This window comes from Akebia trifoliata, chromosome 8 (assembly GCF_017979445.1).
Source record: "Akebia trifoliata isolate Shusen 1 chromosome 8, ASM1797944v1, whole genome shotgun sequence".
NCBI lineage: Eukaryota > Viridiplantae > Streptophyta > Magnoliopsida > Ranunculales > Lardizabalaceae > Akebia > Akebia trifoliata.
In genome coordinates, this window is record NC_141382.1 from 52125066 (window position 1) to 52139946 (window position 14881).

The window sequence follows — 14881 nt, forward strand, 5'->3', positions numbered from 1 at the left end:
CTCCATTTATATGTTGGTGTTTGTCACGAAGAGTCACAACTAAGTCGCACCAAGCGTGTTGTTTGAAATTTACAAGTCTAGTAAAGCGTAGGAAAGGACACCTGGCATTGTAAGAGACTTGAGAGTGACGTGGCATACGCGGAGGTGTTGTTGTTGATGTCCGCACGTGTATTTTTCTGTGATAGTGTTGTTTTTCTCGTGTCTTCTCTCTCTTTCGCAAAGGAGGGACGGGAGTTGACAAGGAGAACAAGTTGGTGGACGAGCAAAAATTTGCTGTTGCCATTTTTATATGTTTAGGTGTTAGAATGAACAAGGAGAGGGACATGTGACAATTATAAGTGTGGACCCTTTTTCTTTAAGCAAGCATGTTAGTGGTTATTAGATGCTCAAATCATTCACTAAGTTAATTAGTAAGGATTTCACCCTCTTTGAAATTACATCGTGGCATCTAAAAATATGATCCGAACGAAATTCAATGTATTTAAAAAAAAAAAATTTAAGATTATTTTTCATCATTGAATTTCATTTTTCAATTCTAGAGTTATGTGGAAGTAATGTTTGACTGGCTCTTTTTATCTAGAAGTTATGTGGTCCATGTGACGGGTACATGTGCCTTAAGGATTAGTCAAGTATTGTAAAAAGCCTGGATACCCTTGATTTCAAATTTTGATTGGGAAAAGGATTTGAAGATAATGATTTTTCTTTTATAAATAAAATCATTATTTTTATTATTTTAAAAAGTTTTTATAAGATGAATCAAACTAGGTGCCTCTTAAATGAACTACGCCGATGATAGGCGTGTCCATTTTCTCCTTGATAGCTATACATCTATGATGGTTTTATTTTTAATGTAAATCAACTCCAAATCCCAATTTTTCAAAATAATAGTGATAAAAAAATAAAAAAAGATTTTTTTTTTTGGAAAGAGAATAATACTAAGAAAAATTAATGGATAATTTAAAATTTTAATCGTTTATTTTAATTAATTTTTATGATTATCAAATAATTTAAGCAATTATTTTGTTTATTTTTTTGAGGGTCATAGATAATGGTTTATTTTAGCGGGTAATATGATGAATCTGTATTTGAAATAATAATAATAATAAGTTTATTTTAATTATAGATGAAAAAGATGCAAATGAATTTGCCACGTGGCACATGAAGTAGACTAGGGACCACTTTGCAACCTAAAATGTATCTAAATTACATTAGACTGGCACAGCCATCTGAATTGACTTATATACACTCGTCTTTGTCAACATATTGTCAAAATTGAGCTCTTCACTTCCGAAAGGGTATCTGTGCCCTTTGTCTGCTCTAGAAGGTTTTTGTCCTTACTATTAGAGGTTCAATTTTGAAAAATCTACTATGACTATTAGTCAGGCTAAGAGTGTAATTAAGACATAAAGTTTACACACGTGACACGCGGAGAGAAAATCTGCTATAAGTAATTATCCACACGAGTCACTAGTCGTAGTCAATTTTCCCTTCATGAGATACGCCCATACAAGCCTTTCTAGCTTTTACCCCTCTATTCCAACTAAGTTCTATATGTATGATCCAAATGAGTAACAAGTTAAAAAAAATAGAATCATATAATCTAACTTACCTATGTGGCATATTCAATTGACACCGGTGTCATGTGACAGATTTGGGAATGGTAGATCTACTTTCATTGGGATACAAAATTATAATTTTTCATAATAAAAAAATACAATTTTATATCTCAAGAAGAACAGCTCTACGATTTTTGAGCCTTCATGTTAAGGGTGTCGATTGAATATGCCACATGCCTAAATCAGATTTTCACAACTCTTTAGAATACAGAGTAATTACTATCAAATCAAATCCGTTTCAATATTTAAAGAATAATACTGAAGTGACCTCAAGATTGAACCTCACATCACACATACCGACATGAAAGTGTATGGGAATCATAAATACCTTTCTTAAAGATAGGAGTGAAAAAGTAACTATGATTTCTATTCACTTTCACGTCAAGGTGTACAATATGAGATCCAATCTTGAGGTCACTCCAACACAATTCATATTTAAAATATAGATATACATCATGTTTCTAAACAAAATATATGATATAACTTATATTTGCTTACATATTATAAGATGGGATCGTCATAGAAGCAAATATATGATTGGTCCAAAACAAATCCAATAATTCCATTCAATATTAGAAGAAGCTAAATCATCAATCCAAACCCTAAGTTTCATATAAAAAAACAATCCTTCTACTTCCTATGGTATAATAATATTTTTGTTTCACATATGAGTATGAGATATATTGCATCCATTTGCCCTAAAATACTATATCCATGGATGGGCCCATTTGGTTTAATTGTAAAATTTAATTACATTTAGAGTTAGCTAGTTGACCATCCTTTGTTTATACATTAAATAAGGATATATAATAAGCTATTTGTCCATGTTAACTTTAGTATTCAAAACTAAGTGGCGGTCAAACGCGTATCTTAGTTTTAGGTAAAACTTCGACTTAAAATACTTTTGGGTGGTTGGATTGATTCTTTAACTACACACGTTGTTTTAGTGCTTTATATTTTATATTATGCCTGATAGGCTGACAGGCGCTTATCTATTGAAGCCCAATGGATAAGTAGGCCCAAAGAAAATAGATGTGGGCCAACCTAATTCACAGACCCAAGGGTCAGAGTTTTGATTTGGTTGCAAAGGCCTCACTTAGTTGTTTAGATTAATGATGGAGTGACCTCTGTGGGAGACACACAGGGAACATCTTAACATGGTGGTGCATGCATGCCCGTAGATACATTTTCTCCAAGATATGAGTAAAACACATCTACGGATATGCATGTGTCCCAGCTGAGATCATTCCAGCACGAATCCTTAATTTATTGTGAACATCTGCATTAGCCACGTTCACAACTCTCTCTCTCTCTCTGTCTCTGTCCCCCCCCCCCCCCCCCCCCCTTTTTTTTTTATGGTAGGGCTGTCAATAGATCTGATATGCTAATTTAGGGTTTGCATCATGTTTTGAAATTCATAAAAATACTATCCAATTAGATATTAGATCTATTATAGACCTATTTGTGTTTTAAATGAGATTTTGGGATTGGATAAAGATCCAACCCCAAAAGGGCCTCTTTTGACGAACTTCAGGAAAGTGTTTTTCTTTTTCAATATAGTGGATGAGAATAATTTTGCTTACAAAAAAGTCAATTTGAAAATTTAAAAATTTAGGATGAACCAATCTCAAGATGCCATGTGTATTGAGAGCTTTCTCAATTAAAAAATAAAAATTATCAATATTAGGAAAGTCCTCAATACACACAACATCTTGTAATTAGTCAATCTAGGATTCAATGAAATTTTGAATTGACTTTTTTTTTTCAGTAGGTGAGCTACATTTTAATCAAGGCCAGAATCCAAAGTCCAGACCAACCATGTATGCCAAGCTATTTCGTAGTGTTCCGTGAAATTTTTGCCTATACACCATGTATCAGCTTAATGGGAGATTTCTTATTGTCTAATTTAACAATTTCAAATCCAAATAACTATGAATCACTATTCATCTTGACTTTTGTGTACAATCTAGCATAAGGAAAAACAAAAGAAACCTAAATTAAATTGCTTAATTAGCTAAGTCGAGGGAGCACAGGATCTCTAGTATATATATATATATATATATATATATATATATATATATATCAAGAGAGAGAGAGAAATGTTTTAGTAAGCTTTGGCTTATTGCATTATATATTATTACTTGAGTTTGCCTATGCAAACAGTGCTAGCATCCTCTTTGGGGTTAAACCATTAAAAGTGAGAAAAAATAAAATTGAAAGATTATTATTAAAAAAAATTGAGGTTAAAGGATAAAAAGATAAAAAATGAAACATAATAAAGTGAGTTAAGGGATAAATAATAGAAATATAATAAAGTTAGAGGAGGAGGAAAATAAAGACAATAAAAGAGACCCTACAAAATTGTAACTTGATGAAATGTTTATCCCACACAAAATTGTTGTAGATGAGACGTCTATCCCCACATAATTGTAGCACAACAGGGCCTACATTTATGTTTTCTTATATAGGTCTTGTTAATGTGTGCCCTGAGGACACATGTTAAAATGCAATAAATACACTTTAGAAATTTAATTTTGTACTGAAAATTCCTTTTAAAAAATTACTTTTTATCAAAATACCCTCTGATTTTCATAGTTTATTTATTGCACTTTAACGTGTGCCCTAAGAGTTTGAGAATATCTTCAAGGGCTTGTATTAAAAAAAAAAATGAATTCCAATGCTTATAGGCACCAAGGAAAATATTAAAATTTGAGCTGATTTTTAGTTTTAGAGATAAGAGTGAATAACATTAAAAGCGGCAAAATCATTTTTCCTGAGGGGTGGGGTGGGAGGACATTTTCCTATTTTGGGGAAAATCACTTTGGGTGGTAAAATAGTTAGGGACCCGTATAGTTTTCAAAGGAAAATGTCTAATCTTATACATGAAATTCACATTTTCCAGGGAAAACTGCTCTCCCACCCATTTTCATTCAAACGAACCTTGAGGATTTCTTAGTTTGTTTGAAAATTGTTTATTTATTCACATTTGTTCTGGTATTTAATGGAGAGATTGATTTTCTATCAAAACTTAGTTTTGTGGATCATAAGTATTTTCTCACTAGAAAACTACTTCTATAAATTTTGAGATCGACTCTCACACTAGTAACCACCCAACTCCAATCAATCTTTCTTTGGAATTGGATCATCGTGCACAATCAAATGTGCATAATTTTTATTTTAAATCCTATACGTCCCAAATGATTTATGAGCAAAATATTATCCTATGAAATATTTTCTCAAACAAATAAATTGGCCATAAGAAAGAGACATCCCGAAGAGGGGTATATTAACAACAACAAGAACCACGACAACAAAGCTTTGTCCCAAATTATTGGAGATGGTTAAACGATTCTTGCTACTCTATTTCATCATGTTTAAAGATAAATAATCTATTATCATTAAGAGAGAGTTCATATCTACTTCCATTATTTTCATTCACGTTTCTTACGTGTTTCCTTAACATTTGTTTTTAAGATTATCAAATTAAATTTGAATGATTTTTTTAAATTAAGTTTATATATAATCGATGCCCAAACCATTTTAGGTAAGAGAAATGTAGACGTAAGTCTCAAATAAAGAGCATCATACACTGGCATGAAAGGGACTGAACCGTAGAATCTGAGACTTTAACTTAAATACGTGGAAGGACAAATGGGAAACGTAAGAAAACTTTGGTTTACCACTAGTTGACTACAAAAGTCATTTCGTTTCTTTTTCAGATACAGATGGGAGAAAGCCGGGGCTAATGATAAGTTTCTTCTAGATGTGTATTGTATATTATATAATTATATATGAGCTCGTCCCTTGGCTGGCTGAGCCGTGCTCCTTATTCTTTGTATTCATACGAGTCATGCTAGGGTGACACAAACGGAGACATGAAGGTGACAAAAACTCGTGGTGACGTGCACATAATTGTAGACGCTTTTCCACAAGATATGAGTAAGAAGCATCTACGGTTATGTGCACGCCACCACATCATTTTAGTCACCTTTGTGTCATCCAACATTTTCCCATTCATTTTCATTTTGTAGCATAATGAGTATGTGAAAAACAAAAAGAATTTGACTTCAAGGTTTATCGAATTTGGTTTAATCCAAAAAAAAAAAATTCAACGGATCTTAATATTAAATTTACCCCATTTTCACAAAGTGGTACGTTATCTTTTGTTTGTAATTGTAAAGGTAAACTCTTGAATACTGTAACATTTGATTCGTTGAGATTTACTAATAACAATCAATCTTCACTGTTATTTGATGCACATGAACGATAAAAAATTACACATAAAAATAATTAAAGAAAAGAGAAAAAGAGAGAAAAGACAAAACATAAGATTTATTTATGAGATTCGTCCCCAGACTCCAAAGAGTCATTCCTCCATTTTTGAAGTCATTACAAAATCTATAAAACTTAACCTCCTCTTCCTTTTTTTCTCCTTCTAAGAATCCCCTCTCATTTACATAGTAGCTTTCCTTGTATAGATGCAAAAGATAAAATTAAACCTTAATGAAATAAGTCAATCTCCTCCAATCAAGGGATTCTTCATCAACTTCAAAATATACCTATTAAAGCATCGAGATATGTATTGAAACTATCATGTGGTTAATATTCGTCTTGTTTATATCACATGTCTAACATTGATTTTACCCTCTACAGTAGTGATCAATGGAGTAGTCAACTCTCTTGATGGAGTGTCTATTTCACACGGTATCTGGCTTAAACACATATGTTAAAATAATTAAATAAAATAAAGGTTATGTTGATGTGACTTGAACCTAGAGTTTTCATTGATTTTTTTTTTTTTTTTTTTTTTTTTGGGATAAAATTCTGATAGAAATTTTTTAAGAATAAAAATAATCATTTGAGCTATGTATGTTTAACCCTTCTTGGGCATCATCTACTATTTTAATAAGGACTGCTCTGTATAAAAAAAATAAATGAACTACAAGATCCAAACTTGTAACAAAGATCTAGACTTCATTGTATTTGGAAACTTTTTGTTTCATACCCTATACACATTTGCGATTTATATCAAGAATGGAAGGAATTTCTATTATATATATACAAAAAAACTTGCATTCCAATTAAACTTTAAATCTGAGGAACCCACATTTTAATACTCGACATTGGCTCCAATTATTATTAGTTACCCTGAACCTTCCTTGATCCTGACTCGAGCCGCCCCTATTTAATGTTTGAGTGGTGTGTTGTAATTTTTAATTGAGTGTGATAAATAATTTAAGAAATTAGGTATAATAAGTAAATGTTGGGTTGATGGGGTTTGAACTTAAAAAGTGGGGACTACTTTATACGTGTCTTACCTCTTCATTAAATGGTACTTCTTGCTAGCAACTCAAATATTTATAAATATAATCAGATTGGCGTGAGTTGGCTTGGTGGGGTAAGGTATATCAATAGTGCCAAAATCGAATGAATTTTTCATTTCTCATAATCATTTATAAATGAGAAAAACCCGACCCTATAAGAACGGGGCACCGGAGCAAAATTGCCATCCCTACACCCCAACAAATCACCCTTCTTGTACATAAGTTCTATAGATACTTCTTGATAGCCGAAAAAATAGCTCACTCGTACAAGCCTAGCTGATGTTGATATCACTATTAAGACTAACACAAGGTAGTTACACTGCTAAAGTCCACTGCAGGGCGAGCTGGTGGTTTCGAGTCACTGGAGTTCAACTACCAACCGCTCTTCTTCAATGCGACCATGATTCATTTACCTGAAAAGACCAAATCATCGCCCCGCTATTGTTTTAATTACAATACTCCCTCCCTTTGCTATTCATGAATCATCAATCGTGGTCAGTGAACTTGGTACAATCACAAAATTACCCTCAGTGCCATCAAACACATGACAATGGACCCAACCATCATTAAGTTGCCTCAACTACAATTCTGATAAACATATTCATGAAATATGATATAAAATCATTTTTGTTCAAGGAGAACCAACTCTATTGATAGTATTGATGATTTCCTAGGCTCTAACCGAATTTTTATCATAAAAAACTATCCATCCGTTTTCATAGAACAATATCGTGGCAACATAAATTTAAGTGGTAAGACATTATTATTTAAACTCTTATCTTTATTCGCTCAATCTTCACATTAGATGTCAATTATTACACTCTAACACTCAAATCATAGTCAAATTATTTTAGTGTAATTAGGGTAACTGTTTCTCTATTTATTTTTTATTTCCTATATATCATTTTGTTGGTTGTTTGGACTTTCATATGGACCTAATCCATGATTATCACGTATTAGGATTCCTCTTGAAGCCAAAATCATAATAAGATTAAGTCTCTATTGTAATAAGAGACTGCAATCTTATTTTCTTATATTTATTTCTATAAATAAATAAGAAGAGGGGACGTGAAATACAATAAAAGAATATCATATTCTCTCAATGTTTTTTTCTTTTCTCTATATAGGTAGTTTTCTGGGTTTCTATTAAAAGAACCTAGGGCTTAAGGCGTGGAAACAATAATTGATCTAGAAGCATCGACGTAACGAGTATTTGAATTTTTGATTTCTGACGATCGATTCAAAGTTTGGATCTCCACTACGACTAAAAGGTACTCTCTCTAAAATTCCAATAGATATTTTTTTATATTTTCGTAGAGTTAATCTCTTATAATACATTTCTAAGATTCTTTACAATGAGATTGAGAATTTTTATTTAGCCTTTTGAGTTCTGAGTATTAGAGTTTTTTAATTTAATTGGGTGTCATTTGTTTTGACTTTAATAATTTATATTGAATAATAATCGCTAGCAAATCTTCATGATCCCATCCTACTTGAAATTCCAAAAAAAATCCCATCTTGTTCACAAGTCATGATCTTTGATTATATTGACCTATATGTGTCATATATTCATTTTCTAGAAAAAAAATTATTTTTTTCTCCACAACCGCCAACTAATTTTTCGTAATTAATTGTTACAAAATGACTCCCCCACTTGGCACACTCAATCAACTCTCCCTGATGTGACATGTGCTAAAATCGTAGATTTGTACTCCCTCGGGATGAAGAGTCATTTTATCATTACTCTTAAAGATTTTTTTTTTTTGGATGAAGACTAAGTTTTGCAAATCCAATAACATTCAGAATGGTTGATCGATGGATCCTTGATCATTAATTTTGTGTTTTAAAACTATGCCTTACAAGTAAATTGAGTATGCTATAGTCATTTAATTTCTTTACCTTTGAGAGTCCTTGCTCCCCCATCCAAAAATAAAATAAAAATAGTAATAGTAATAAAAAAAATAATAATAATAAATAAATTATTATTTTAGATTTCAATGGGTATCCAATTACCTAAAACTGATTAGTCAATTTGGATCTACCATTATGGACTCATCATTTTTGGATCTGGTTCAGGGTAACTATCTTAAGTACTCAATAGGAATTGAGCCTCCTTCGGATATCTGATTAATAAATTTATTTTATTCATAGCATTTATAATAAAATTAGTAATCTAATTTAAACTAACAAATAAATATCTTGATGTAAATGTACTTGAATTAAATTAAAATAAAAAAGAATGTGAATTCTTTAATTTTTGTACTTTTTATTTACTTGAATGTCCAATTCATTTTACACATTTTTATATAATTTCAATATGAAAATAGTCCATACCATACTTTTCTAAAATTTTATTCTTGAAAGTTTTTTTTTTTTTTTTTTTTGAGACTTCATCATTGATCTTAACTTTCAATTAAGGAATTACAAGTTGAATTATTACATGTAAAACATACCCACGGGCATTGAGATTTTATTTAGGTTCTAATTTTGGGTAAATGTGGAACCGACGCGTTGACTAGATTCATACTTTATCATCACAAGGCAAAGGGGTAAATCGTCATTTTACACACTCCCTTTCACTCGTGAAAAGGACAAGTTCTGATTTAACCCATTCCAATTCAATGAAAAATTCATGGCAGTTCCAACTGCACAAAGCTTAGGTGGGTGCACACATTAACTATCCTACACCCACTACCCTTATATATATAACCAACACCCTTACCCATCATCATCATCATCATCATCATCGTCGTCGTCGTCTCTCTTGTAGATCTACCTACATAGATCAATATGTCTGGAGAGCAGGCTCTCCTCTCTACAGAGATTGTCAACCGTGGTATCGAATCATCGGGCCCTGATGCGGGATCCCAAACATACTCAGTGAGGGTACGACGCTTGCCTGACTTCCTGCAATCAGTGAACCTCAAGTATGTAAAATTAGGATACCATTACCTCATAAACCATGCAATCTACCTTGCGACCATACCCGTGTTGGTGCTAGTATTTAGTGCCGAGGTGGGGAGTATTAGTCGGGAGGATCTATGGAGGAAGCTATGGGAGGATACCCAATATGGCCTCGCTTCATTACTTGCTTTCTTTGGTGTGTTGGTGTTTACGGTGTCGGTCTACTTCATGTCTAAGCCTCGGCCGATATATCTAATTGATTTTGCATGTTATCGCCCTGATGATGAGCTCAAGGTAATTTGATTTTTTTTGGTTGTGATTATGCATGCATGCAAGTATTTGTGTTTAATTTTGTAGTGATAACAAACATTTTAACCCCAATAAAACTTTGAAAGATTTTTTTTTTTAAATGTACGACAACAACGCTTATATCAAAGATTTGGATCCTACTATTCAACTCCATCCAAAGTCGATGAAATGTTTGATAATTAAGGATTCACGTAAGCGAATCATAGATCTATAAATTTATTACAATTTTTTTTTTTTTCGGCTAGATAAGAGAGCTTTTATAAATAAGAAGTCAAAAAATATACAATAAACGAAGGGGCATACCCATTGCTTACAAAGATTGGAAAAATAAAAAGATCCATGAAATCCCAACCTAAATTGTTTCCAAGCTTAAGGGAGGTGATTTAGGAACAATATAACCAAAGGTGAAAGAGAATTTTTTTAAAAGTGTAATGATTTTGTAACTCAACCTAATAGGTAACTCAACATCTCCATAAAACATGTGTGGTTGTGTATCCCGAGGGAAAAAATCTACAGTTCTTGCCCCTATCACGTCAGTGAGTTTTTGAGTTACCCTGTCAAGTTGAGTTACAAAATCAGCCCTCTTTTTGAAATAGTATATGCAACAGAATTACCTTCTCATGAGATTTTGAGATCAAGCCCCCTCGTAGGTCACCCAAAGGGATTTATCATGTCTTTCTAGTATGTGTGGTTGGTGGGGTCTTTCTTGTACCCAAGGGATTTAGGCAAGATATGATACTTTAAGAGGCTAGTTGTCTTACTCCTGTTAGTCGGTCCAGACACCCTGTCATAAAAATAAAAAAGGTAAAATGCAATTTGACTGGCATAATTCCATTTTGACCCCCTAATTTTTTGATAATTGCACTACCTCCCTTATAGTTATCTAAGGGGTTCACTTAACGACTTTCATCAAATTGCCGTCAACCTAACCGTTAAATTCCTTTTATAAAGACCATTTTCCCTTCTAAAAATGTTTTTTTTTTTTTTTATAAACAAAAATATACATGTGAAAAAATGGGTTCAATTAGACAAGAACATTTTAATTGTTGTTTTAAAAAATATATATTTTTTAATAAAAATAATATAAAATAAGAGGGTAAAATAGTAAAATAACCTATTAATTTTAATCATGTCACTGAAAAGGGAGGTAAGCGCAATTATCAAAATATTAGGAGGTCAAAATAGAATTATACCAAATTACAAGGGGTCAAAGTGCAATTTATCTAAATAAAAAAATAAAAAACTAGGATAAAGACTAGATTAATTTTATTTTTAAAGAAAAAGAAAAAGGGAGAGAGAGGAAGAGAAAAAATTCCCAAAAATACACAATATTTGATAAAAATTTCCATTTCAGTACATTGTTCATTTTTATTTCCAAAACATATATGAACATGAGGTATGGCAAGATCAATATTTATTCTAATTTTAAAGTGACAATCTTGCTGATAAAAATTAGAACATGAGGTAGCAAGATCACAGGTATTTATTCAAAAAGTGATGATGATAAAAAATAAAATACGGGTGGCAATATCGTGACTTAATAAATCAGATATATTGAAACTTTTAAAGTCAATTTGACATTTGACAGTAAAATCATCGGTATTTATTGTAAAAGTGGTGATCTCGCTGATTATAGAAGTGAGAGGCATATCGTCTTGGACAAATCAAATCGTTTAAATCAATTTATAACAATCTATTAATAAATTTTTATGTTTAAATAATTATAATTTGTTAACTTTTCTAATCACCTTACAACAAGAATACTACCCCGTTTGTAAGGTTTCCAAGGAGGATTTCATTGACAAAGCTCGAAAATCTGGCAAATTTGACGAGGCAAGTCTGGCCTTCCAAAAGCACATTCTACAATCATCTGGAATTGGTGATGAGACCTACATTCCTAAAGCGGTCATGTCACCCGAGAACTGTGCAACCATGAAAGAAGGTCGCGCCGAAGCCTTGATGGTCATCATAGGTGCCCTTGATGAGCTTTTTGAAAAATGTCGAATTCGACCAAAGGATGTGGGCATCCTTGTTGTGAATTGCAGCCTATTCAACCCAACGCCATCGCTCTCGGCCATGATTATAAATCACTACAAGATGAGGGGAAACATCCTTAGCTTCAACATTGGTGGCATGGGGTGCAGCGCGGGCATTATTGCATTAGACTTGGGCCGAGACATGCTCCAAGCTAACCCAAATAACTTTGCAGTTGTGGTTAGCACTGAGATTGTGTCATATAATTGGTACCCCGGCCGCAACCGTTCAATGCTTATACCAAATTGTTACTTCCGCATGGGCTGCTCAGCTGTGCTCCTCTCGAACAGGAGGTTTGACTTCCGACGAGCTAAGTATCGACTTGAGCACATAGTTCGTACTCACAAGGGTGCCGATGATCGGAGCTTCAGGTTTGCACTCAATGCCTTATCTATTTTTCTATTATAATGAGGGAAGGGTTTCTCTTATTGTTGAGAATCCACATCAGATAATATTTTTTTATAATTATGAAAATATGCTAGATCCATTAATGCATTTGAAGTAGTTTATACGGACTCATTACGAGTATGTTTGAATATAAAGTAGAAAGTAGTTTTGGGAGAAAATAACTTTTAGAAAAGTACGAAGTAACTTTTTTTTTTGCCTTAAAAAAAATTAGGATCTCTTTATTTTTTTAAAATAATTTTCTAAAATGAATCCAACGGACATTTTAACTTTCAAAAGTAAAAAAAAAAAAAAAAAAAAATATTGTGTATCCGATCAGGCTCTAAATTACCTTACATGCCCATAAAGTGTGATAAATAACTCAATCAAACAATTAATTGTGTAAGCGACTGTGTATTAGATGCGTTTATCAGGAGGAGGATGAGCAGAGATTCAAGGGGCTATCCGTCAGCCGGGATCTCGTGGAAGTAGGCGGAGACGCTCTAAAGACAAACATCACCACCCTTGGACCGCTTGTGCTCCCCTTCTCTGAGCAACTCCTCTTCTTAACCACTCTCACTCGAAAGTACCTATCCGGTGGCTCAAAGGCATCAAAACCATACATTCCTGATTTCAAGCTCGCCTTTGAGCACTTCTGTGTGCACGCGGCTAGTAAAACTGTACTAGAGGAGCTACAAAAGAACCTAGAACTGAGTGATAAGAACATCGAAGCATCTCGAATGACATTGCATCGTTTTGGTAACACGTCAAGTAGCAGTATTTGGTATGAATTGGCCTATTTAGAGGCAAAAGAGAGGGTAAAGCGAGGTGACCGTGTGTGGCAGTTAGCATTCGGGTCTGGGTTCAAGTGTAACAGTGCAGTTTGGGTAGCACTTCGTCGGGTCAAGAAGCCCCGTAAAAACCCATGGCTCGATTGCCTTGATCAGTACCCAGTGACTTGCTAGGTATTATCTGATCCGAAACAAATTAATTAGTAAGGTCTCTTATAATTAAAATGTGCTACTGTTTTTCTAAATATTATTTGTAGAAGATTGGGAGTAGTTTGAAAGTCAACAAATTGAAGATAAGTAAGCTAAGGTAGTTATGTTCAGTTATAAACAAAGTATGTAGATGGTCCACCTGGACCAAACTATTAAGTGGATCTCGCAAGACACAAGTGTGTGATCAAATATTACTTGGATTCAATATGTAAGTTATGGGGCTCAACTATAATGAAAGGTCTGGGCTTTGCTTTGTTCTCAGTTTCTCTCCATGGTAACTTTAATTATAACAGTCTCTGAATTTTTCAAACCTTTGTTCATGATTTGTCAAAACCTTTCTAATCTGATAACTTAAATATTTGGATCAAGGATATGGAATCCGATAGTACCCACTCGGATAAGGTTTTATTTGATATATATTATCGAATTGGTTTTGGAGCAATTGTACCCATGACATTTGAGAAAATATGAAAGTTACATTATAGATTTGTTCCAATATATGATGTATTTCATGGTTTTTGCATCTTGTGATCTTGTGAGACAAGTCAAAATCTTTAAACCAGTCTATTAATTAATTAATTTATTTATTTTAACAAATGCTAATGGGTGAATAATTGGTTTGGACTTTGCACATTAGTTAAAATTTTTGAATTTGTATAAGATTAGAATTGTCTTTATTAATTTGAGAGATTGTTTTAAAATTTTCTAATAGATAGTGTGGCCTTTTTTTTTTTTTTTTTGGTTTTATCGTCAACCCTGGATAATCTTAACTTTTATAACTTGGGTATTATTGTAATTTAATGAAGACATTCTCTCAGTATATCAGTTATAAGACTTTAATATTTAAATAATAATATTTTTTATATTGTAATATTGATTTGTCAATCCTCAGTCACAAATCTTATTTTATATAGATCAACAAAATATTGAAACTATTAAAATTTGATAATTTTATATCCTCAAAAATAAAACCTAATTGACTCGAAAACTTGGTTAAGATTGATTTTCAAAATAGTGGATGATTTATCTTTGATCTTCGACAGGTCAACGTGACAGGTGATTCACAGTACCTTTCTCACTTGGTGTGTACAAGCAAAAAAATTCAACATTTGCTAGTCGGACTCCATTAATTAGGTATTGATGAAGTATTGACTAAATTAATTTAAAAATAATCAAAAGCCAAGGCACTAACTATTTCAAATTTCAACCACTCCTTATAGTTGAAAGTCCATCTTGACATGCGTATCCCTTCTTGTGGGAGAAACTAAAATTTCAACACTTGTTTGACCAAAAAAAAAAAAAAAAAAAT

The 14881-nt window shown here is 32.7% G+C and overlaps 1 protein-coding gene across 1 annotated transcript; it reads left to right on the top strand.

Annotated features, from left to right (window-relative positions):
• The first annotated feature begins 9660 nt into the window (after positions 1–9660).
• Positions 9661–13833, top strand: LOC147397723 (3-ketoacyl-CoA synthase 10-like). Its single transcript, XM_086449612.1, has 3 exons — positions 9661–10138; positions 11933–12558; positions 12993–13833. Exons 1-3 carry the CDS (start codon positions 9731–9733, stop codon positions 13534–13536), a joined length of 1578 nt encoding a protein of 525 aa, XP_086305738.1. The 5' UTR covers positions 9661–9730; the 3' UTR covers positions 13537–13833.
• Positions 13834–14881: the final 1048 nt, after the last annotated feature.